Source organism: Aspergillus neoniger, assembly GCF_003184625.1.
Source record: "Aspergillus neoniger CBS 115656 unplaced genomic scaffold BO87scaffold_43, whole genome shotgun sequence".
In the NCBI taxonomy this organism is placed as follows: Eukaryota; Fungi; Ascomycota; class Eurotiomycetes; order Eurotiales; family Aspergillaceae; genus Aspergillus; species Aspergillus neoniger.
Genome location: NW_020291171.1, coordinates 50391 through 70804, shown reverse-complemented (window position 1 = coordinate 70804; position 20414 = coordinate 50391). Strand labels below are relative to the sequence as shown.

Here is a 20414-nt window from a genome sequence, read left to right as displayed (position 1 = left end):
AAAAGGAGAGCCATATGATTGTGGTGAAATACGTATTGATGCGAGTCCCGTTGAGGCACAAGCCTAGCAGCTAGCTTTTGTCTGCATCCGCTCTGGAGGTCGATCACAGATGAGATTGCCATGCGACATGAAAAGGACTGTCGAGGAGAATAGTGTCAGCCTCCACCCGATCAAGGTTTCATCCAGCAGCTACTCACTCAAGCCTGTCTTGGGCCTCCGACAAAATCTATTAATAGTGTAAGATCATCCCTACTGGTATAGGGAGAGGAGAAGACGGGCGTGAGAGCATTTAGATATACTACTATTCCCATCATGGTGGGGGAGCATGAAATAGAAAACAAAGTCACTGGTATGTATGTAATTAACGAAGAAGCTATCAAGAGAACAAACAGAACAGATGATGGGAGAGATCTTCATATTGCGTAGACTAACCAGCATAATACATACTTACGTAGAGAGCGGAGCGATGAACCGAGCCCGGAGTGGGGGAGCCGAAGCCGAGCGGAGCCTGCAGAACGAATGAAACCCACTGAAAGGACAAGTTGGCGTCTGCAACGCGTCTCATGCTTGGATGCTAAAGGCTAAAGCCCGCTCTACTAACCTATCTTTATCTCACCACGTTTCCCCTTCGGAGCTGCTCCTCCTCCGCCTTCTCCTCCTACTTTATTATTGCCTTGCAATCCTTCCCTCGGTCCCGGACGATGGCCATTGTTGTTCACCGTCATTCTGTTCCGGATCGCTGCTCTCTCTCTCCATGTTAGTGAGGTGATCAATCCTTCAAGACAGCTTCCGTGTCGCATGGCTGGCCAAGATCGGATCGTCTCTGTCCCGTTGAGCACTTGAAGCTCACTTCCCCTCTCCATCCGCTGCCTGTCCGCGATTATCTTCATCCGCTCGAGGCCATCTGTCCCTTCGCCCGACGTCCCTACCACCCCCTGCTCTTTCAAGACTCAACATCATGGCTGAAGGTGCCTTCTTCGGTACCTGCGGTCATTGCGCCGAGCTCCTGGCGAACGTTCCGCTCTCGGTCCTCCTCGTTACCCTGGTCGCAACTCTCGCTGGACTGTCCGTCCTGGTATGTTTAGATTTGCATTGATCCTCGGGTTTACTGTTGCGCCTCTGGCTCCTCCGTAAGCTGGGGTGCCCTTGGTTGGCCACGCTATTAGAACAGTAGCGCTAATAAGCGGTCCTTATCCTGTCTAGTTCTACATCACTCTGTACACCGTTGCCCCGGTCCCGCGGAAGCCGTTCCCTGAAGAAAAGAAATATCGTACGCTCCTGAAGAATGGATCGATCACGGAGCCCCTCGATTTACCTTGCTGGCAAGATGCCCTAGACGCTCAAAAACGCCCCGGTCGGGTTCTCGACCACACCTCGATGGAGGAAGCCGACTTGTTCATGTCATTGGTAGTACCCGCATACAATGAGGAAGACCGCCTGGCGGGCATGTTGGAAGAAGCAGTGGATTACCTGGAAAAGGTCTATGGCACGGTAACCAACTCTGCCAATGGCGCTGAGACCGTTACGGCGGAAAAGGCAGTGCGTCAACGGAAACAGGCCAATGGGCACACCAATGGCTCTGCGACTCATCGTCCGGTACATGACAACAAGGGCTGGGAAATCATCATTGTCTCCGATGGCTCCAAGGATAAGACAGAAGACATAGCGTTCACATTCGCTCGTGATCATCAACTCTCAATGCACCCCAAGGGCTACGCCGGCCCTTGGACTCCGGGGACGCATGAGGGTGTCCGCATTCCCCCGGGCACTATCCGGGTGGTGTGCCTGATAGAGAACAGGGGCAAGGGTGGAGCCGTCACCCACGGCATGCGACATGTCCGCGGCCAGTATGTTGTATTTGCAGATGCCGACGGAGCGAGCAAATTCGAGGATCTTGGAAAGCTTGTCGCGGCCTGCCAGGAAACCGAGGACGCGAAAGGACGCGGAGTGGCCGTTGGATCTCGGGCGCACATGGTGGGAAGTGAAGCTGTAGTCAAGGTATGCTCTAACATATGCTTCCTCTATACCCGACTTCACTAACCGATGATTCCCATACAGCGCTCGAAACTGCGCAACTTCCTCATGCATTCATTCCATCTGATCCTGCGGCTGTTGACCCCCTCCAAGACGGCCACTATCAAGGATACGCAATGTGGATTCAAACTGTTTTCCCGGGCGTCGCTGCCGTACATTATTCCTTATATGCACTCCGAGGGATGGATCTTCGACGTGGAGATGCTTATGCTCGCCGAATTTGCCGACATCCCCGTGGCCGAGGTGCCCGTTGGATGGAGAGAGGTCAAGGGCAGCAAGTTGAATGTAATCCGGGATAGCATCGGCATGGCTTGGGGACTGGCTGTGCTGCGAGCTGCATGGTTACTTGGTGTTTATCGGCGTACTTGAGATATACATACTGCTCTTGTTTTAGGAGACCAAAGAGAAGCAAATAGAGTAGTGAAGCAGATAACAAACAGCATCATCATCATCATCATTGTCATATAATGCAATCATCTACTATTTCGGGTTGAAATAACATCTACAATCATTACTACTCCTAGTAGTATCCGTACATCCCAACAAAAGTATATTCCAGATCACAGACCGGTTCTACTCAGTAATAATAATAAATAGTAACTGCAAGTCCTACCTGAACTAGTAAGTAGTAAATATACCAGTAAAAAAAACCCTCAATCATACTGAATAGTAGTCGTACAAACTACCAGACTTTCACACAACTCACCCTCTCAAATCTCGAATTAGTATGTGCATTGTATGTCATGCGAGCCCCCGGTGGCGAATCCCAAAACCGGCCCGGAAGAAGCCTAAACCACTTCCTCAATCCCGTCATTGCATCAGAGGCAGGCAGAACACGATGGATTCTTGAATCATGCCAGCTTACAGTACTACATAGAGTGCATATCTTCTGATATATTCTTATACTATGTATATGTCTAATGACATCACTGACTATACAACAGTAAACACATAAGAAATCATTCATTATTTGTAAGAGGCAAGACAGGCAACGGTATAGTAGTACTAGTAAGTAGTACTACGGAACCACCCCGAACGGCCATACCCGAAAGCATAGAAAGGGGAAACCTGAACGAAGGAGGAAGGATAAAGTTTGTCAGTTAAAAGAAACAGACGAAAGGTGGTAAAAAAGTCAATTTTCCATTCCGACTTGGCTGGCTCTCGGTCCGAAGTAACGTGGTTTGTTTCATTCAAGTAAAAAAAAAAAAAAAAAACTTTTTTTCGCATCCATGCCAAAATGAGGCGAATATCTTTATTTAAACATGAAAAGACAAAAGAGAAAGGGATCAATCCTTTGGAACTGGAAAGAGGTGGTCTGATATTTTTTGTGACCCTCAAAACTTCCCCTCAATTCCCTCCTTCTCATCACACGCCCACCTTCCCCCCCAATTACATTGGTTTCAAGTCACTCGACTCGACTCCTCTACTCACATATACCCTCGGTTATCTATAGCCCGGTCAATTCTGCAGGTTTATTGAGCTACGGTACTAGCTCATTGACCCCAACACTACTGGCTTTTAGCCGTTACACTCTAGCGGTTTTCGGAGGAATACTGCCCTCATTAGCTGGTACTTATTGACGTGCTTGCTTGCTTGCTGAGTGGCTTTCTTCTGCTTTGGAAGGATTCTGGAAGTCAAATCAGTACTACTACTTGCTGTGCTGTGGTCTTACTACATATCCATCACCTCATGGTATGGTGAGACAACATCTATAGCAATATCCGTCCTGGGCAGTGATAGCCTGATCATCGGTTGTTCGGTTGTTGTTGTCACTTGCTTGCCCTGTGGTGGTAGTATACTACTAACTATTGGGCCAGTGGTTCTGTGGTGAAACGTTGGATCTTGTCTACTACTAGTACTACTGCTACTTACGTACTGGGGGTTCTCTCCTTGCGTGGGAGCTGACGTTGTGGAGTGGGTTTATATACTAGTACTTACTCCTCTTGCGGCGTTGGCAAATACGCTACTACTTAACCATAGACGGAGTTGCACATCTGATCTATTCTATGTGCTAGTACTATTGTACTATGAGTGATTCGATCTGAAGTGGATCTCTGTTTGGCTTCCTTCGTCGACGGACTCCGAACGAACCCACTAGCTAGCGTGAGCTAGTACATACTACTTCTTGTCTCTTCACAATGGGAATCCCACGACCACAGGAGCATTGGGTGGATGCTCCCCAGACGAATTCAACCAAACCATCGCCATTTCTCAAATTGCCTCTGGAGCTTCGTCTCATGATCTACGAATATGCGCTGGTCGTTCCAAACGAATTCACGGATCGTCCGATGATCGTGATCAACGACCGCGGGAACGTCTTCACTGCCCGCGGCCGATACCGAGCTCTCTCGATGTGTCCCAGCTGGGTGGGTGAGAACGGTCGAGTTCGCAGCCTACTTTCCGTGAACCGGCAAATCCACGATGAGGTGGAGGATTTCGTGTATTCGCAGAATACCCTCTTCTTCTTGAACTCGTTCAATCTTGACCGTTTGGGCACCTTCCTTGACACAATCAGTCCCACGGCGCGCAAGCGCATCCGCAGCGTCGGGTTCGAGATTTTCTTCTTTGTCCACTCGCAAACAGGCGTGCCGAAGCGGACATTAAAGGAGTATAAAGCAGCCGCTCGCATGTTGATGGAGAAGCTGCCGAACTGGACAAGTACCATGTTCTACTTAGATCCTCGCTTCTACTTCCCTTCTGCTGCAGTAGGGAATCTGGAATCGTCCGCTCGGGGTATCTGGTATCTGGCGACGATATTTGGAGCTTTGCACAAGGATCTCCATTTCTTTCCACTACCGTCGATGCATCGACATGTTATGGACGATGCAAAGAAATCGCTTCAGGCTGAGACGCGGGCGTCACAGATGAAGCTCTCTATCGCATAGGAACCGGGTGTTATGATTTTTTTTGGTCAGGATCATCTCCTCTTCTTCCTATTTGTCTACATTAGTAATACTTTGTCTCACTTGTCCTGCCATTTACTTTTTCCGACTTGGGGGGGGGGGGGGGGGGGGGGGCGGTTTCCTCCTCCTTCCGATCAGATACCCACTGGGACTATTATCTGCAGGATGACGTTTAGGGAGATCGGTGCGAAGAGAGTTTAATATGTGCACACACTGCGCAGTAGAGTGTCTTAGTCTTGAGGTACTCCACTCTTTGATTGTCAATCATTTCGGAATGTCACGTTGGAGGTTTGGGGGTGGGGGGATGAGCATGAGCACGGAGAATGGGTGTTTTGGTCGCAAACGGGCGGGAAGCGATAGGTTTTGCATTCTTGGAAGGGTCTTCTTCGTTTTGTTCTGTTTTTTTCAAGCGTCATGTTTCCTACTACGGATAGAGCTTTCTGAATCAGCGTCATTTCTGGTCATTTTCTTATTCCTGCAAGCTAGGAAATGTAGCATGATCATAGTTGGTAGATGCATGGGCGACTTGCAGCGGGCAGCAGCAACCGTTGCCGCCCGCACGGTTAGTGTAGTGGGTTAGCTTCAGATCGGTCCGTCTGCTGGACGTACCAGATGATGGGGATTCATTGACCCGCCTGGACCATGAAATCATAGCCTAGAAGGAGGGGGAAGACGAAGAAGAAGAGGAAGAAGACCTGACTACTTGGTGTGAAGGCTAGGGGGAATGAAGAAGAAATGAGCCGAATATGGAGATGAAACCCCAGGAAAAGAAAGACTGACTGTTTGCTTCTGTTGCGCATCCAAGCAATAACGTCATGGTCTGCCTCGTGATCGTCGGCCTCAAGTTCCTTTTGGTGGTTGAAGAAAGCAGCCAAATTACATTTCAATCCCACGCTTCTTCTTCTTCTTCTTCTTCTTCTTCTTCTTTTTCTTTCTCTTCTTCCTCTTATTGTTCCCTTTCTTCTGTTCCCTCCTGCTTTGTTTCCCTACCCTGGTTTGCTTCCCTGTCTGGTCCTGGAAGATATCGGCCTGCTATTAACCCCCCACGTCTGATATCGAACCACTGAGCACTTTGATCTCCTGGTATATCAAGTAATAAGTGTTAGTAGTGAGTAGTAATATCCCTTCTATTGATTCCATTTTTCTTTTGGCCCTCCCCGCATTTGGGTGGATCTTCTTCCCATCCTGTCATCAATTCTCACCTCAGTCGGTCTGAGAGAAGATTGGCATAATAATTAATCTCTTCGTCCTGCAGGCTTGTTGCTCACAGGCTCTCCCGCCGCCTGATAAATGCTGTGTGCCTTTCGCGCTGCAGTCTGCAGTCAAGCGCATCGTCCACTTGTCCATTCTCTTGTGGTCGCAGGCTGCTACCAGCAACAACGTCTTTGGTCCACGACGCACGAAGTTGCTCGCCCTGCGGATTGAAACTCTGCTTCAGGCACCGGTGGCTTATCAACGCTCGATTGCCCACTCCGGACAACTAAGTAGTAACTAAGCTCCCCCACCGTTCCCCATCTTATTTGCCACTGGTAGGTTACCCGGTCGGTGTGGTTCCCCGGTTCTTACTTGTCCCTCCCTCTACTCTCCTACCCGCTGTTTAAATGACATTCAGTCGCTCCACGCGCGATCATCACTTGTGATGCTGCTGTATCTAGCTCGGCTGATGTTTTAGCTAGTACCGAACTAAATTCATTTCACATTGTGACTATTTCGCCAATTGTTCGCTCCTTTCGCCTTCCCCTTACCCCTCTCTCTCTCTCTCTCTCTCTCTTTTTCTCTCTCATATTCTCGCCTCTTTATGAAGGGAATCCACCCGACCCAACCTGCCCCGGGAGTGTCTCAGCAACTCCAATAGTCTCAAAATGAAGCCAGCCACCGCTACAAAGTCCCCCAATGGTCGTGGGAGCCTCTACAAGGAGGTTCGCTTTTCGCCTACGCCAACTCCCGTCCGTCGAACACAGTCAGTACCAGACACCCATCTCGACTCGAGGTCAAACTATACTGGCGGCCCAGATATAGAAGCAGCCAGTTATTCAGTTGTAAGCGCCGAGTACCTAAGACAAGTACGGTCGCTCCTCGATCGCCAGCGGGCAAACTTCGAGCATGAGAGGAAGCTATTCAACGAGGAACGACATCTATGGGAGAATGAACGTGCGCTACTAAACCAGAGGATCTCTGAATTAGAGTCGCTGCTCAAGGGTAGGGGATCCACAGGGACCGCCGCTACTAGTACAGCCGCGCTCCCGACCGGCACTTTTCAACATTATGCATTATCATCATCATCATCTGCATTTCACAGCCAATTCAGTCACCCACTTTCGGCAGAACATACTGATTCTTCTCACCCGACAAGTACCCAAGTGTGGGAAGGCTCTAGCCCTGGAAGCAAACCCACAAGGGTATTCCCTAACGCGGAGAAGACGGACTTCTCAGGTCTCCTATTTCCGGAGCAAGGAGGCAATCCATCGGTCTCTGCGCCATCCTTGGACGCTGCCCTTTCACCTAAGTCCCATGCGACTGACTTGACCTCGAGCACATGCGTGCCTGTCCCAATTGAGAGGCTTGATAGCAAACTTGACGGGATCACGCTCAAGTCCTCGGCTTTGCCGCCAGAAATTGTCGCTCGAGTAATTACGCCACCATCGCCACCATCCCTCGAGGGCTCTCCATCACTTTCTTCCAGACCCTCTGCTGAGCACCGCAACAGCCTCAAACTGAAACTGTCTGAACTTGGGCCCCCAGAGTTTAACCTGACCAGGAACGCCGGTCACACACCCATGGCTAGGATCGATCGGGACGTCGACACGGAGCAGCCGTCACCCCAGGAGACCGCGAACGAGGAGGAACCCCTCGCTTCGGAAGCGCCTCGGCAACCTGCAGAAAACTCCGACTCGTACTTTGGGGATTTGGCGGATGACCCTGCCCTGAAGGGGCCACTTACCTTGCTGAATGAGGAAGAGCATGATAGTGAGTTTCTGAAGGAGCTTGATCAGAAGCTTCTGGACCAGGTCAAGCAGGCCCTTGGCTATCCCCGAAGCACTGATCAGAAACAGGCTGAAGTCGAGCCCCCGAGTCAGGGTGATGAGCCCAAATTAAGGTTCAAGAATACGACGAACTTTGGTACGGCTTTTGGGAATTCGGACTGTGGGAAGGTGTAGGGTAGAAGGGAAGGATTATCGTGCGGTCGCAGATATTTTGTTGTGGATGTTAACCTCATAAGCTCATAGCCACATTTGGACTATGGTTACGATGGACCCCAGATTACGGGATGGGCCATTATCTTTTTGGATGGATACCATGACTGACGAATATGACGGAATTTATCTCTTTGCATATGCATCGGACACTTATGTGTAAATATTAAAGCTACGGGAGTCTTTCTGAGAACAGGGGGTTTTTCTTTCAATTGTGGTTCTTTGCAGTACTATTGTGTACATGTGGTCGAACAGGCTCTGCTCTCCTTGCGTCCGCCCCCGACCCGGTCGAGCCCCCATCCCTCCCTATCTTATCATCCCAGTTCCCTTTCAACCTCGACACTGCTTCAATAACTGCTACAGGGATGTCCCCCTTCGGAGGGGCTATCTCCTGGAGAGTGGCTAGGTCCTCCTCGCCATGAGGTCACCGTGACTATCGGCGGCATTGTCTCGTGGGCCTTGCATGGCCCTTCGGCTGGCCCTATGCTGAGGGATAATGTCCTAGATAGGGTCTTGGAACCCTTGTATACCGCAATGGACGGAGTGTCTGTCTTTTGGTATAAGAAGGCCAAAATCTCATGCTGACATTCTTTTCATCAGAGCATTCATCCGCTGCAGATCACAGCGTTCATTCTTCCACAGCTCATTCCAGCCCTGTCTGTCTCTAACTTGGTTATTCGCTCCTTCAACTCCCATAGTTTCCTTCTCTTGATAATTACGTCACATTCTTTTCCTTCTACAATGTACAACCTCAAGAGCCTTCCGGCACTGCTATGCCTCGTGCTGGCTGTCGCTCCCGTCCTGTCTGCACCTGTCGCTGCTGGAGTATGTTAGACCTCAATCTTGCATTCAAGCTTACACATCAGCGAAGCTAACACATACTGCAGGATGGAGCCGTTGTGCGAAGACAGAGCCACCACTTCAATACCAACACCCAGTCCGGTTCTAACATGGGCTTCTCTATCCCTGATGGCCCATCCTACAACTCTGGCCAGTTCGCCTCGAACGCATATCGCGAAGACCGTGGGGGCGACATGGATGACGATGAGGGCTCAAGCGAGTCCAGCAACACCAACGCAGGGAACTCGATGAATATCGGCATCCCGGGTGGTCCCAGCGTCAACTTGGGCAACTACTTCAGTAACAACTATGAAGAATCTGAAAAGCCACGGCCAAAGCCCTCGACTACTTTCATTACCACCATCCCAGAGTCCACAACGGCCCCTCCACCTCCGCCAGTCAACCCTCCTATTGAGACTTATGTTCCTGCCCCTCCTGCCCCTCCTACTACAACTACCACCACTACCCAACCCCCTCCTCCTCCCTCTACAACCACTGCTCCCCCTGCTCCTCCTACAACTACTGCTCCTCCTGCTCCTCCAACCACTACTCCGCCAGCTGCTCCCCCTACCACTGCACTCCCTGCACCCCCAGCTCCGTCTACCCCCACCGAGCCGGCTCCTCCTGCTGAGACCGAAGAACGTGAAGAGCCAGTGCAAGAATGCCCAGCACCTGAGCCTGAGCCACAGCCTGAGCCTCCAGTTGAACATGAACCTTCCCCTGAACAACCAGAATCATCTCCTGCCCCCGAGCCTACCCCTGCACCTCAGCCCAACCCTACACCAAGCCCTCAACCGGAGACTCAACCCCAGCCCCAGCCTCAGCCCCAACTCCAACCCCAACCTGACCACGAGCCTGCATCCGAGCCCAAAATCATACCCACCCCTTCCCCAGCTGCTCCAGCATTGCCTGCATACACCTGTCAATGCCCTGCGTGAGCTTGACATACGTTCCCATCACCCCCTTCACTTTCTTTGCCTCTATCCATAACTCTCATTCATGAATTCCCCAGCCACTGCCCCTGCCCCATCATCCCCCAAAGTTCCCTCTGTCAATCACCATCATTCATTCCCTACCCCCTCCCCCAAATCCCATATATTTTTTCCCTTCGATATACAAATTCTTTCCCAGAGTGATTCTAGTTTAACTGGAAACACTGTGTTGTGTCTATTGCTTGTTGATTTTGACTGGATGGTTTTTGTCCCCTTTCATTCCCTCTCATTCATCTTCTCTTCTTTCTCTTTTCTGAATCACTGGGTTAGCATATGAACTTTGTAATGTTCTTTGGGTTGTATTAGTACTACTACTATTATTTACAGTTGGTTTTCTTATTATCATGGATATTCAGTGTAATAGGAATATATAGAAAATAAATAAGAATATCTTGCATTAATGTCTCGTGATATCATATTCATGTCTCATAATAAACATCGATAATTGTTTCCTCGCGCCAGTGCATGGGGACCTTCGGGGTGAGGGAGAGGGGGGGAGAGGGAGAAGGTGGAGAGATATTGCATGGCCACCAATAGAGCAGAATAAGGGACAAGAAACGAAAGCAGAATCAGAAAGACGGATGAAGATAAAGTGTAAAATCAAGCTCATGATCCCGTATTAAGAAAACCCCGAAACCAACAACAACAGAACAAAACAAAACAATGAAGAAAAGCAACCCAATAACGAAAGAAAAGAAAGAAAGAAGGAAAGAGGGAGACGGGTCCTCTCAAGCCAGTCCGCCAGTCAGTTATCTAAACCCCCATGGTAAAATCATGCTCAATCCCCGGCGTAACACTAGCAATGAACTTCAAAAACACAACGAGATACTGATCCACGCGAATGGCAACCTGATCCTCCTCATCATGCTGCAGCATCTCCCACTCATCACCTCCACCACCTGCTTGCCCCTGGCCGCCATGTCCCTCACTCACCGACAGTCCCTTAACATCATCCACTAACCCTTCCAACCCGCCCGCTCCAGCAGCGACCTTCGCATCAGGCTCTGCGTGCGCTGAGGCTGCGGCCTTGAGCTTATCGCGACGGATCTTGAGCGCTGCGTCGGCGCGATCCAGGAGGGTCTTCATCACGGAGGCGTGCCGGCATGGATGCACGGTCGCCATCTTTACGCTGCCTTCGAACCAGGGGAAGTCTTCGAGGGTGACGGTTTTGTCTTTGTAGTCGCCGACTATGTCTTCCATCATCAGTTGGGGCGGGAGGGGTTCAGATGCGGAGAGGTAGCCGGAGAGGTAGAGGCGTGGGGTGCGGTAGAAGTTGGCGTAGGTTATGTAGAGGTTGTAGGTGCGGGTTGGTCTGTTTGGGATTATTTATTTATTAGCTTCGTTGATGCGGATTACTTGATGTTGCAGATAGAGGAGGGGGTCAACTTACTGCGTCGTCCCCGTCACCGGTTCCCGAATAATCGCCTCTTCATCATCATCCTCATCTTCCATATCCGGAATCTCATCCTCCTCTGGTTCCTCTACCTCGCCCATATTCCCGGCCTCGTCGACCGTGCGTACATCTCCGATCCGTGCAGATGATGACGACGATGCTGCGTTATCGCCGCCTCCCGTCCGCAACCAACCATCGTCATCGTTGTCACCCTCGCCCGCTAGCATGCCCCGGACAATCTCGTCTTCGTGGCCTGCGTCCCCGGCGAAGTTGTCGTTTAGCCGTCGGTGACATGGCACGCCGCGGGTGACCAGGAACTGCTTTCCGGGCGGAAGGTAGGAGACACGCTTTGCGGGGGTTGCGGCATCGGCCCAGGACCAGGAGGGGAACTTGTAGACTAGGTAGTCGCCTGCGAGGACGAACTCTTCCGGGGTGATCTGGCCGGTTGTTCGGAAGGTTGAGGTGCGGGAGACGGGGGCGAGACGGTCTCGCCAGGTGGAGAGGGTGGAGTGGAGGATGTTCATTGCTTTAGTTGTTTGCTTGCTTGCTTGCTTGTCTGTCTGGTTGGTGTTTCGTTTCTTTCTTGGGTTATTTAGAAGGGGCTGTTGGTAGAGTTGGTAAGGGTGAGGTCAGGAGATGATATACAAATGAAATGGAGGGGAGGGAAGCTTATCTACAGGAAGATTTAAAGAGGAGAGAGGGAATGATGGGGATGGAGGGAATGGGATTTGGCTGTGGCGGTGACGAACTTATCGGAGTCCCTGGACGATGCACGCGGGGTACATCAGGTGGCTGAGGCTCCGTCATCCACCAAAAGCAACACACTTTTAGATGGGTTTACTGGACTGGAACACTTTCTTCCCGGAGATCATACTACTACATCGCTAACCATGTGGCTTGCCAGTCACTGGACTTTCCTTTATTCATCTGGTTTATACTCAGTGTTCTGGTAGATGATTGCGGACTTGCAGAAGGGCCGGGCTCGGTTTTACCCGCAAATCATTACGTAGGTCCGTCCCTTCTTGTGCCATCTAAAGGGGTTATGGCAACCTCCGAAGGAAAAGAGGCCCTGTCACTCGAGTGGCGGGGTTTTCTGCGCCCACGGGTTCTCGGGAAGGCTGGTTGCTATCTCCGATATCTGATCATATCGGATCCAGCATGGCCCTTTTTGTGTTCCAGATACTTTTGTTTTGGAACATTTATGGCCTGTAACCGGGCTCTTCCTCAAGCCAGCTGCGCCCGCATGATAGAACTGTCTTGCATGCTGTGTAGCTCTCACTCACCCTCTTCCATCATTCTTCTGCGTTCTATCTCACCCTCCAGCTCGTCCACTGTCATGGGTACCCTCAGGCCCTTCCACTTTTCCATTTCCGCCCGCGCAAATCCCTCCATGCTTCTCATGCCCACCACCAAGAATCCAAGGTCCTCCCGGTCAACGTCGAATACTTCCCACCAGTCACCATCGACGAGCTTGACCCCCACTTCTCGGGATGCGAGGTAGATCGAAGCAACGGCAAGGGCGTTCGGTTGGTGCGTAACGTATAACAGCTGCGGCGACAGCAACGCTGAGTTGAGATGCTCGAATACTCTGTGAGCAACGGCAGAGGATGGAACGCCAAGGGTCTGGAGGTAGGTCAAGGCGATAGTATGAGGGAGAGCCACATGCGTATTGAATCCCAACGTGCGTAGAATGATCGACTCAATGCGCAGCAGAATCAGTCGCTGTGTGTGATAATTGCCTTCCGTAAGGTGGTATTCTTCTGGCATTGCCTTGTCTGGCGACCCCTTGGGGTTTATGAACCACAATGGCGACGCATCTTTCGACAGAAGAAAAGCGTAGACGTTTAGCACCGAGCGGGGAGAGGTGGGTTGGAAGGATAACTTGGCAGTCATGTACAGCGCTGCGGCGGATACATCCTAGGAGAAAATGATCTATCAGTACCTTTGCTACTTCGCTCGAAGAGAAAATAGCGACTCTGAATACCTTTACCGAGTATATTCGTAGACTGCCACCTTCCGAGCCTATCCAGAACCGGGTAAATGTCACAATGGCCTGCGCGATGATGTCTTGCGACAATCGTAACAGAACCCCCGCTGTTTGTGTGAGCTGCGCGCCCGCAAATCGGACAGATGCTTCTAGATCAACAGGCACACCGTCGATTGATGATGATGAATTTGTTAGCTGCTCTGGTGTTGCTAGCGCATTGGAAAGGTACTTCAACCCGCTTGCGGCCGAGCTTGCCATGTCGCTGGTGTGGGAGTGTCGGGGAGTTCGTATAGGAATATGCGCGGAAGGGGATCACAATTATGAACACATTAAAAGGAAATCCCTTTGGTCCTTGATGTGCAGTTGGCTAGTTTTTGCAAAGAGGATCTTGTTGCTTCGATCCATAAGCTTGGTCTTGATTGTTGTTCCTGCAAAGCTGCGGCGATTTGAGGCTCACCGCCCGGTTAAGTGAGAGTGATCAACATCGACATGCATCCTCAGGTTCAGAGTCTTAGTACTAGCCCACAATGGACATTATGAAGTAATTTGTTTGTAATAACATAATATATTGCAATCAGACTTTAGTAATCCATGATGATGACTACTGTATTCAGGAGGTGTTGACCAGGGGGGTGCATGTATTCTACTACTATATACTAGCGCCTACTAATTGGAAATATATACCGGAAGTTACTTAGTACAGTAGTGGTAGTACTAATAGAAGTGCCAGATGAGCAGATGCTTCAGTTATTTCTAATCCTATACTAAGTAGACCCTGATGTACTATGCGTATAGTATACTTCATACCCTCCATATCAGCATACTAGACAATGAAATAATCAGTTGGTAGAGACTAGAGCATGTGACCCCACAAGCCTTAGGCAACCATGCCTCGTAAACCAGAAACGACTCGATGCATCGCTGCAGCTCGAGTGCACGCAGCGCACATTAAAATTTACTATCTATGGCTCGTAGGTTCCACGGTATAAAGCCGACTACGTACATTTTTCCGAACCGTACATGCCAGACGTCCTTGAGGCCTGGTCTTCAGACTCATTCATCCAGTCGGGTTGAAGGATGGAGTACTGACAACGATCGAACACAGTGGATATTGCTGTGTCCCCCTTATCCTCCGCAAATGATTGCTTAACCCCGAGATTGCTTAATCTCACGGAGGAGAGGATCGTCTGCAAACTAAACAGCATGAAACGGGACCCCAAGAGTCCAGACTCTAAGCACCCCGGGGTCTGTCTAGCAATGACAGCGGAAAAGGGGCATCACCGTTTTGGTCACTGCGTAGGACGTGGCGTCAATGGTATATGCCACTATCCAGTCATCAAGGAGACCATTGCCTCTGCCAGTACTACAGATGACGTCGTCGGGTCATAGAAAGGTATTCATGCGCCGCCTGGAGTCATTGCTTGCCCGGTTCAGGGGAGCTGAGGGAATGGGGCGAATTTGTGCCTAATAAAAGATCATGACAGCACAATATCACTCAAAGGCCATGTAACCACCCGCTTCACCCACCACTCATCTAGCGCAGGGCCTCGTGGTGGAGCAAAGAGAAGGTTGTTCAGCCACCGGCTTTTTGCTGTTTGGCGGAGCATGACTTCTAAGAATACATACCCAACCTCGCGATATTTCGTGGTTCCTTGACCTAAAGGATCCATCGCGATTCCTCGTCAGATTGTTGACCACATATCGAACATTCTGAACACCAACTAAGACAGTCCGGCTCTGAATTCTCCAAGATCGCTCCATCCACTCCTAGATAGATCGTGCAGGATCCTCAGCACTCGTCGCTGACAGAGGCACGTGCGGGTACGCCGTCTGATCACTTATCGCTTGGCGGTCGAGTTCATCAACCTGAAGAACATCTGTTACAATCGCGTCCTGTTTCCACTTAGGCTATTGTCCATAACGTATACACCGTCGACTTTCGGCCCATTGCTAAACCGTTTTCACGCTTGATCCTCTATCAATTCCTTGTTTATCGCCCCGCAATCCAGCAAAGAAGAGAAGATCTAGAGGGACAGCTTCGGGAGCTACTCATTTCCGTCTTTCTCCTCCCCTCTCTTCCCCCCCCCCTTTTGCTTCCTCGCAGACGAGTGACCGCGGCATACGTGACCGTGCATTGGATTGGACGACGAATCGACGTGGCATTCCAGTCCGTGTCCAAGTGGTGCGACCGACCGCGACCCTTCGTCATTCCAAGCCCCATCCCTTCCCACCTACCGTCCAGTCACCTTCGACCTCAACAATGCTCCGCGACCCCGAGCACCCGTCAACTACAGCCACGCCTGTGAGTAGCAATACTACTGCGGAAGTATCCTCGACAGCGGTCGCATCGACCGAAATCGAAGAGACTTGTCAGCCTTACGCCGACAATCAACCTGCCCACCAGAATACCCCTGTAACTTCTTTAGTACCGAGCTCGGATGCGTTATCCCCACTACCGCCGAAACAATATCCTTCACACCCCTCTCACCGTCGGGCGAACACCGAGATTATCCCGCGGCAAGCCCCTCTGCCGTCCAGGAAGCTCTTCTCCGATCAACCCAAAACCTACGAAGACTTGGACTCCGGCACTACTCCCTCGAACCCACCAGTTGAGAACACTGCCAGAAAGAGACTTGAAGAAGGCGCAAAGCGCTTGTCGGGCTGGTTTCAAGGAAAATCGGAACCGGTCAACTTAGGAGTAGTGTATCAGTCAGAAGAGCAGGACTCGGCCGCCACAGACGACATGGAGAAGCGCGCCAGTCGCGAATTCTACGGGTCGCCCAACGTCCCAACGGGCCTGACAAGCCGAACTCAGAAGCGGATGACTGCGCCATCGCCTCTGAAACAGGTTACATCATCAAGTCCCTTCTCGTTCTTCGGATTAAAGAGACAGGGGGAGAGCAGACCGGAGCTGCCCGAACCTGCCCAGGACGAGTTCTTGAACCTCGATATCAACGCCGCTTTATTCCCGACTGGATTCAGTAATCTGGAAGGTCGGGAAGCCTTTGACGCCCTAAGACAAAACGCAGATACTGTACTTAGGCGGCTGCAGGCTGCATACAAACAGAGGACCTTCGCCTTGCATGAAGCCCTGGCCGACAAGAATGAAAAGCAAGAGGAGCTGGAGGTCACTCGGACACGCATCGGGAACCTCAAGATCCAGTTAGATGGCATGGCCGAGAAAGTCATCCAACAAGAAAAAGCGATGAAGGCCATGGCTGAAGAGCTGGAGCATGAGCGGCAATTACGTCGCCGAGAGGAAGAGGCACGCCTGCGCAGCATCACGCTGGTTCGGTCTAGCGACGATGAGAGTACCTCTGACCTGGGGGCTGAACTTCAGACCCCCAAGCGGAGCCTCAAACGCGCCAGCAATGGTACATTTACGAGCGACTCGGGCTTCGATTCAGGAGACGAGAGCCTTGCAGAGAGTGTCTTCTCCCGCCGCGAAGTGCTCGAGTCTCCAGCATCGACGGTCGCGCCATCTCCCAATATCTCGCAGATCGCCTTGTCTACACCCAGTACAGCTGCACCTGCACAACAGAGCCAGAAAGAGCTCAAACCAGCGCCAACTCCTGCACCAGCACCGACGCCTGCGCGTCCATCTACTTATGATCGGGTTATAAAAGGGCTGACACCGAGGAGCATCGCCAGCTCGTGGACCAACAGCTCCAAATGTAACATCTGTCATGGGGTTCCTTCCTCGGAAGCCTGGAGCGTCATGGGGATCTTGAAGGAAGAGAACAAAGGACTGAAGGAGCGACTCGGGGAGTTGGAGAACGTGATTGATGATTGTCTCTGTCTTGTTGGGCCCTGACAGCTTGGTATGCTTGCTCTACGTTGACCGAAGCGTACGGATACCAGAAAGCCACGGCCTTTATTGGGAGGAAACGGCGAAATATGACCGTTATACAGTGATACCTTGAGATACCTAGATAGAGTACTTTTTGAGAGAGATACTTTTACTATTTTTGTTAGAATTGTCGAATACCCTACCATACAAACAGATCGTTGGTCGTTCCCATCTCATAGTGCTACATTGTGAACACTATAATTCTAGTAGGGGCGGAGGAAAGCGACCAAGTGGCCTCAACGGGTTAGCGTGGCTGGGTGGGCGCAAAGTGGCCAGCGAGGCGACTCTGGATCGCACCCGCAATCCCCGTCGACCTCATCGCTTCCTCCCTTTCTCCTCCTCCATCCTCTCTCTCTTCCCGTCGTCTTCACTTCTTCTCCTTCTCCTTTTGTAATTCCCCTCCATTCCTTCAGCTGGTTTTCGCCTCCAGCTTTCCTTTCTTTCTTTCCCTCCCCTTTTATTCGAGTAATCCTGCAGCTCTGGGAGGTGCAACAGTCACAATGAGCGGACGTGAGTCTTGCACGCGATCGCTGCCCTTTTCGCGACAGCGTTCCATCTTTTACCTCAATGGGTCAGCAAATGCTGATACTCGATTCTAGTCCGGTTTCTCGATCTCATCAAGCCTTTCACGCCCCTCCTCCCGGAGGTGGCCGCCCCGGAAACCAAGGTTCCCTTCAACCAGAAGTTGATGTGGACGGGGGTACGTGATACTTGTTAAGCTCGACAAGAGCTTCTAAGCTAATGGATTGTTTCTGCAGTTGACTCTCCTGATCTTCCTGGTCATGAGTCAGATGCCTTTGTACGGAATTGTCTCCTCTGACACCTCCGACCCTCTGTACTGGCTCCGTATGATGCTGGCCAGTAACCGGGGTACCCTGATGGAATTGGGTATCACCCCCATCATCTCCTCCGGCATGGTTTTCCAGGTATGTAATGGGGAAAGTGCAGTTTGAAGTCGGATATTGGGCATTTGCTAATATGTGGCTTTTCTGATAGCTCCTCGCTGGTACCCACCTCATCGATGTCAACCTGGACCTTAAGACCGACCGTGAACTGTATCAGACCGCTCAGAAGCTCTTCGCTATCATCCTGTCCTTCGGTCAGGCCTGCGTCTACGTCCTCACTGGTCTTTACGGCCAGCCCAGTGACCTTGGTGCCGGTATCTGTGTCCTCCTGATTGTTCAGCTGGTTGTTGCTGGCTTGGTTGTCATTCTGCTGGATGAGCTCCTCCAGAAGGGCTACGGTCTTGGTAGCGGTATCTCTCTGTTCATCGCGACCAACATCTGCGAGTCGATCGTCTGGAAGGCTTTCTCCCCCACGACCATCAACACTGGCCGTGGTCCCGAGTTCGAGGGTGCCATCATTGCCCTCTTCCACCTTCTCTTGACCTGGTCCGACAAGCAGCGCGCTCTTCGTGAGGCTTTCTACCGCCAGAACCTCCCCAACATCATGAACCTGCTGGCCACTCTCCTCGTTTTCGCCGCTGTGATCTACCTCCAGGGCTTCCGTGTCGAGATCCCCGTCAAGTCCTCCCGCCAGCGTGGCATGCGTGGTTCCTACCCTGTTCGCCTGTTCTACACCTCCAACATGCCCATCATGCTCCAGTCTGCTCTGTGCTCCAACATCTTCCTCATCAGTCAGATGCTGTACTCTCGCTTCTCTGACAACCTCCTTGTCAAGCTTCTCGGTGTTTGGGAGCCTCGCGAGGGTTCTGCCCAGCTCCACGCCGCTTCCGGCATTGCCTACTACATGTCTCCTCCCCTGAACTTCAAGGAGGCCCTTCTTGACCCCATCCACACCGCCGTTTACATCACCTTCATGCTTGTCGCTTGCGCTCTCTTCTCCAAGACCTGGATTGAGGTTTCCGGCTCTGCTCCCCGTGACGTTGCTAAGCAGCTCAAGGACCAGGGTCTCGTGATGGCTGGTCACCGTGAGCAGAGCATGTACAAGGAGCTCAAGCGTGTTATCCCTACTGCCGCTGCTTTCGGTGGTGCCTGCATTGGTGCCCTGTCCGTCGCTTCTGACCTCCTTGGTGCTCTTGGCAGCGGTACTGGTATCCTCCTTGCCGTCACGTAAGTCTTCACTCTTGTCTTGATTCTTTTGAGATGAATACTAACCTTTTTTTTTAGAATTATATACGGATACTTCGAAATTGCCGCCCGTGAGGGCGACATTGGATCGGGCCTCAAGGGCCTTGTTCCGGGTAACTAATAAGGCCCCTTTTTTGATGAAAGCATGAGAAGAAGTTTGAGGGCTTATGTTTGTTCTTGCAACTTTCTGTTTCTTCTCGGGTAGAGTGCTGTTGTGGCTGGGATCTTGATTATTTAGTTCTTGATGGATGTATGGCTAGTTTTTAACAATTTGCAGGAGGGGAAGATCTTCTCTACGAAGATACGTCCACGCCACAGCTGTACATAGCACCTACCTGGTTTGTAACCATATTGACAAAAGATCTAAAATTAAATTAATTGGTTTGACCATCTCGGGTGCCTTTTTACTTCAACTGCAAGGGGGTGGTGTCTGATGCAGATCTATAACTAAGGTAACAATTGCGGGTATATACCGAAACCACACTTATACACAATCAACTGCAGTACCACTTCCACTGCAACATCGGTATTCACTTTTTTAATCCCACTCACCTAAGTCCGGTAATCACCATTAATAGTCACATACTCGTGACTGAAGTCACAGAACCAATAAACCGCCTCCTCTCCACCAAGACCCTTCTCGCCCTTCTCACCACCTCCAAGGTCAACCACAATCTCCAAGTCTTCCTCCTGCAGAATAACCGACGCGCGATCCTCATCCACCTGCTCCGGCTCGCCGTTCACCAACAACTTCAGCTCCGCACTGCCATCCACAGGCTTGAAGCTAACACTAGTCCGTTCCGGCACCACCGTACCCTCCGCAACTCCCTGCGTGTAGCCAATCGCGCACAGGATCCGGCCCCAGTTCGCGTCCTTTCCATACAAAGCAGTCTTGACGAGCGGGGACCGCGCGATCGTCGATGCGATCAGTCGGGCGGACTCGTAGTCGGGGGAGTTCTGCACACGGACCGTGACGAATTTGGTGGCGCCTTCGCCGTCCCGGACGACGAGCTGCGAGAGGGATTGCGCGAAGGAGGTCAGGACGTTCTGCATGGCTGTGTAGTCTGCGGACGAGGTCGAGGTGATGGGTGCGCCGCCGGCAGCGCCGTTGGCCAGGATGGCGATGGTGTC

The 20414-nt window shown here is 51.3% G+C and overlaps 7 protein-coding genes across 7 annotated transcripts; 5 read left to right on the top strand and 2 right to left on the bottom strand.

Moving 5' to 3' along the window:
• The first annotated feature begins 565 nt into the window (after nucleotides 1–565).
• Nucleotides 566–2522, top strand: BO87DRAFT_380262 (dolichyl-phosphate beta-glucosyltransferase). Its single transcript, XM_025624260.1, has 3 exons — nucleotides 566–1075; nucleotides 1204–1998; nucleotides 2059–2522. The coding sequence occupies exons 1-3, from the start codon at nucleotides 959–961 to the stop codon at nucleotides 2401–2403; spliced, it is 1257 nt and encodes a 418-aa protein (XP_025475280.1). The 5' UTR covers nucleotides 566–958; the 3' UTR covers nucleotides 2404–2522.
• A 1308-nt stretch (nucleotides 2523–3830) lies between these two features.
• BO87DRAFT_172364 (uncharacterized protein) lies at nucleotides 3831–5113 on the top strand. Its single transcript, XM_025618351.1, has 2 exons — nucleotides 3831–4979; nucleotides 5090–5113. Exon 1 carries the CDS (start codon nucleotides 4173–4175, stop codon nucleotides 4917–4919), a length of 747 nt encoding a protein of 248 aa, XP_025475279.1. The 5' UTR covers nucleotides 3831–4172; the 3' UTR covers nucleotides 4920–4979; nucleotides 5090–5113.
• Nucleotides 5114–5752: 639 nt separating this feature from the next.
• On the top strand, nucleotides 5753–9909 carry BO87DRAFT_400961 (uncharacterized protein; the record flags this gene model as incomplete). Its single annotated transcript, XM_025625568.1, has 7 exons — nucleotides 5753–5794; nucleotides 6208–6341; nucleotides 6742–8081; nucleotides 8387–8418; nucleotides 8495–8655; nucleotides 8734–8956; nucleotides 9019–9909. The coding sequence occupies 7 exons, from the start codon at nucleotides 5753–5755 to the stop codon at nucleotides 9907–9909; spliced, it is 2823 nt and encodes a 940-aa protein (XP_025475278.1).
• A 426-nt stretch (nucleotides 9910–10335) lies between these two features.
• BO87DRAFT_368159 (ATG3/ATG10 family protein) lies at nucleotides 10336–12082 on the bottom strand. Its single transcript, XM_025621922.1, has 2 exons — nucleotides 11354–12082; nucleotides 10336–11275 (listed from the first exon to the last, which is right to left on the bottom strand). The coding sequence occupies exons 1-2, from the start codon at nucleotides 11878–11880 to the stop codon at nucleotides 10717–10719; spliced, it is 1086 nt and encodes a 361-aa protein (XP_025475277.1). The 5' UTR covers nucleotides 11881–12082; the 3' UTR covers nucleotides 10336–10716.
• A 154-nt stretch (nucleotides 12083–12236) lies between these two features.
• BO87DRAFT_343864 (putative cyclin) lies at nucleotides 12237–13876 on the bottom strand. Its single transcript, XM_025620801.1, has 2 exons — nucleotides 13341–13876; nucleotides 12237–13273 (listed from the first exon to the last, which is right to left on the bottom strand). Exons 1-2 carry the CDS (start codon nucleotides 13599–13601, stop codon nucleotides 12632–12634), a joined length of 903 nt encoding a protein of 300 aa, XP_025475276.1. The 5' UTR covers nucleotides 13602–13876; the 3' UTR covers nucleotides 12237–12631.
• A 1478-nt stretch (nucleotides 13877–15354) lies between these two features.
• BO87DRAFT_172180 (uncharacterized protein) lies at nucleotides 15355–17336 on the top strand. Its single transcript, XM_025618350.1, has one exon. It carries the CDS (start codon nucleotides 15604–15606, stop codon nucleotides 17155–17157), a length of 1554 nt encoding a protein of 517 aa, XP_025475275.1. The 5' UTR covers nucleotides 15355–15603; the 3' UTR covers nucleotides 17158–17336.
• Nucleotides 17337–17507: 171 nt separating this feature from the next.
• BO87DRAFT_368152 (translocon subunit SEC61) lies at nucleotides 17508–19679 on the top strand. The gene is made up of 5 exons (XM_025621921.1): nucleotides 17508–17703; nucleotides 17793–17893; nucleotides 17952–18119; nucleotides 18190–19265; nucleotides 19323–19679. Exons 1-5 carry the CDS (start codon nucleotides 17694–17696, stop codon nucleotides 19402–19404), a joined length of 1437 nt encoding a protein of 478 aa, XP_025475274.1. The 5' UTR covers nucleotides 17508–17693; the 3' UTR covers nucleotides 19405–19679.
• Nucleotides 19680–20414: the final 735 nt, after the last annotated feature.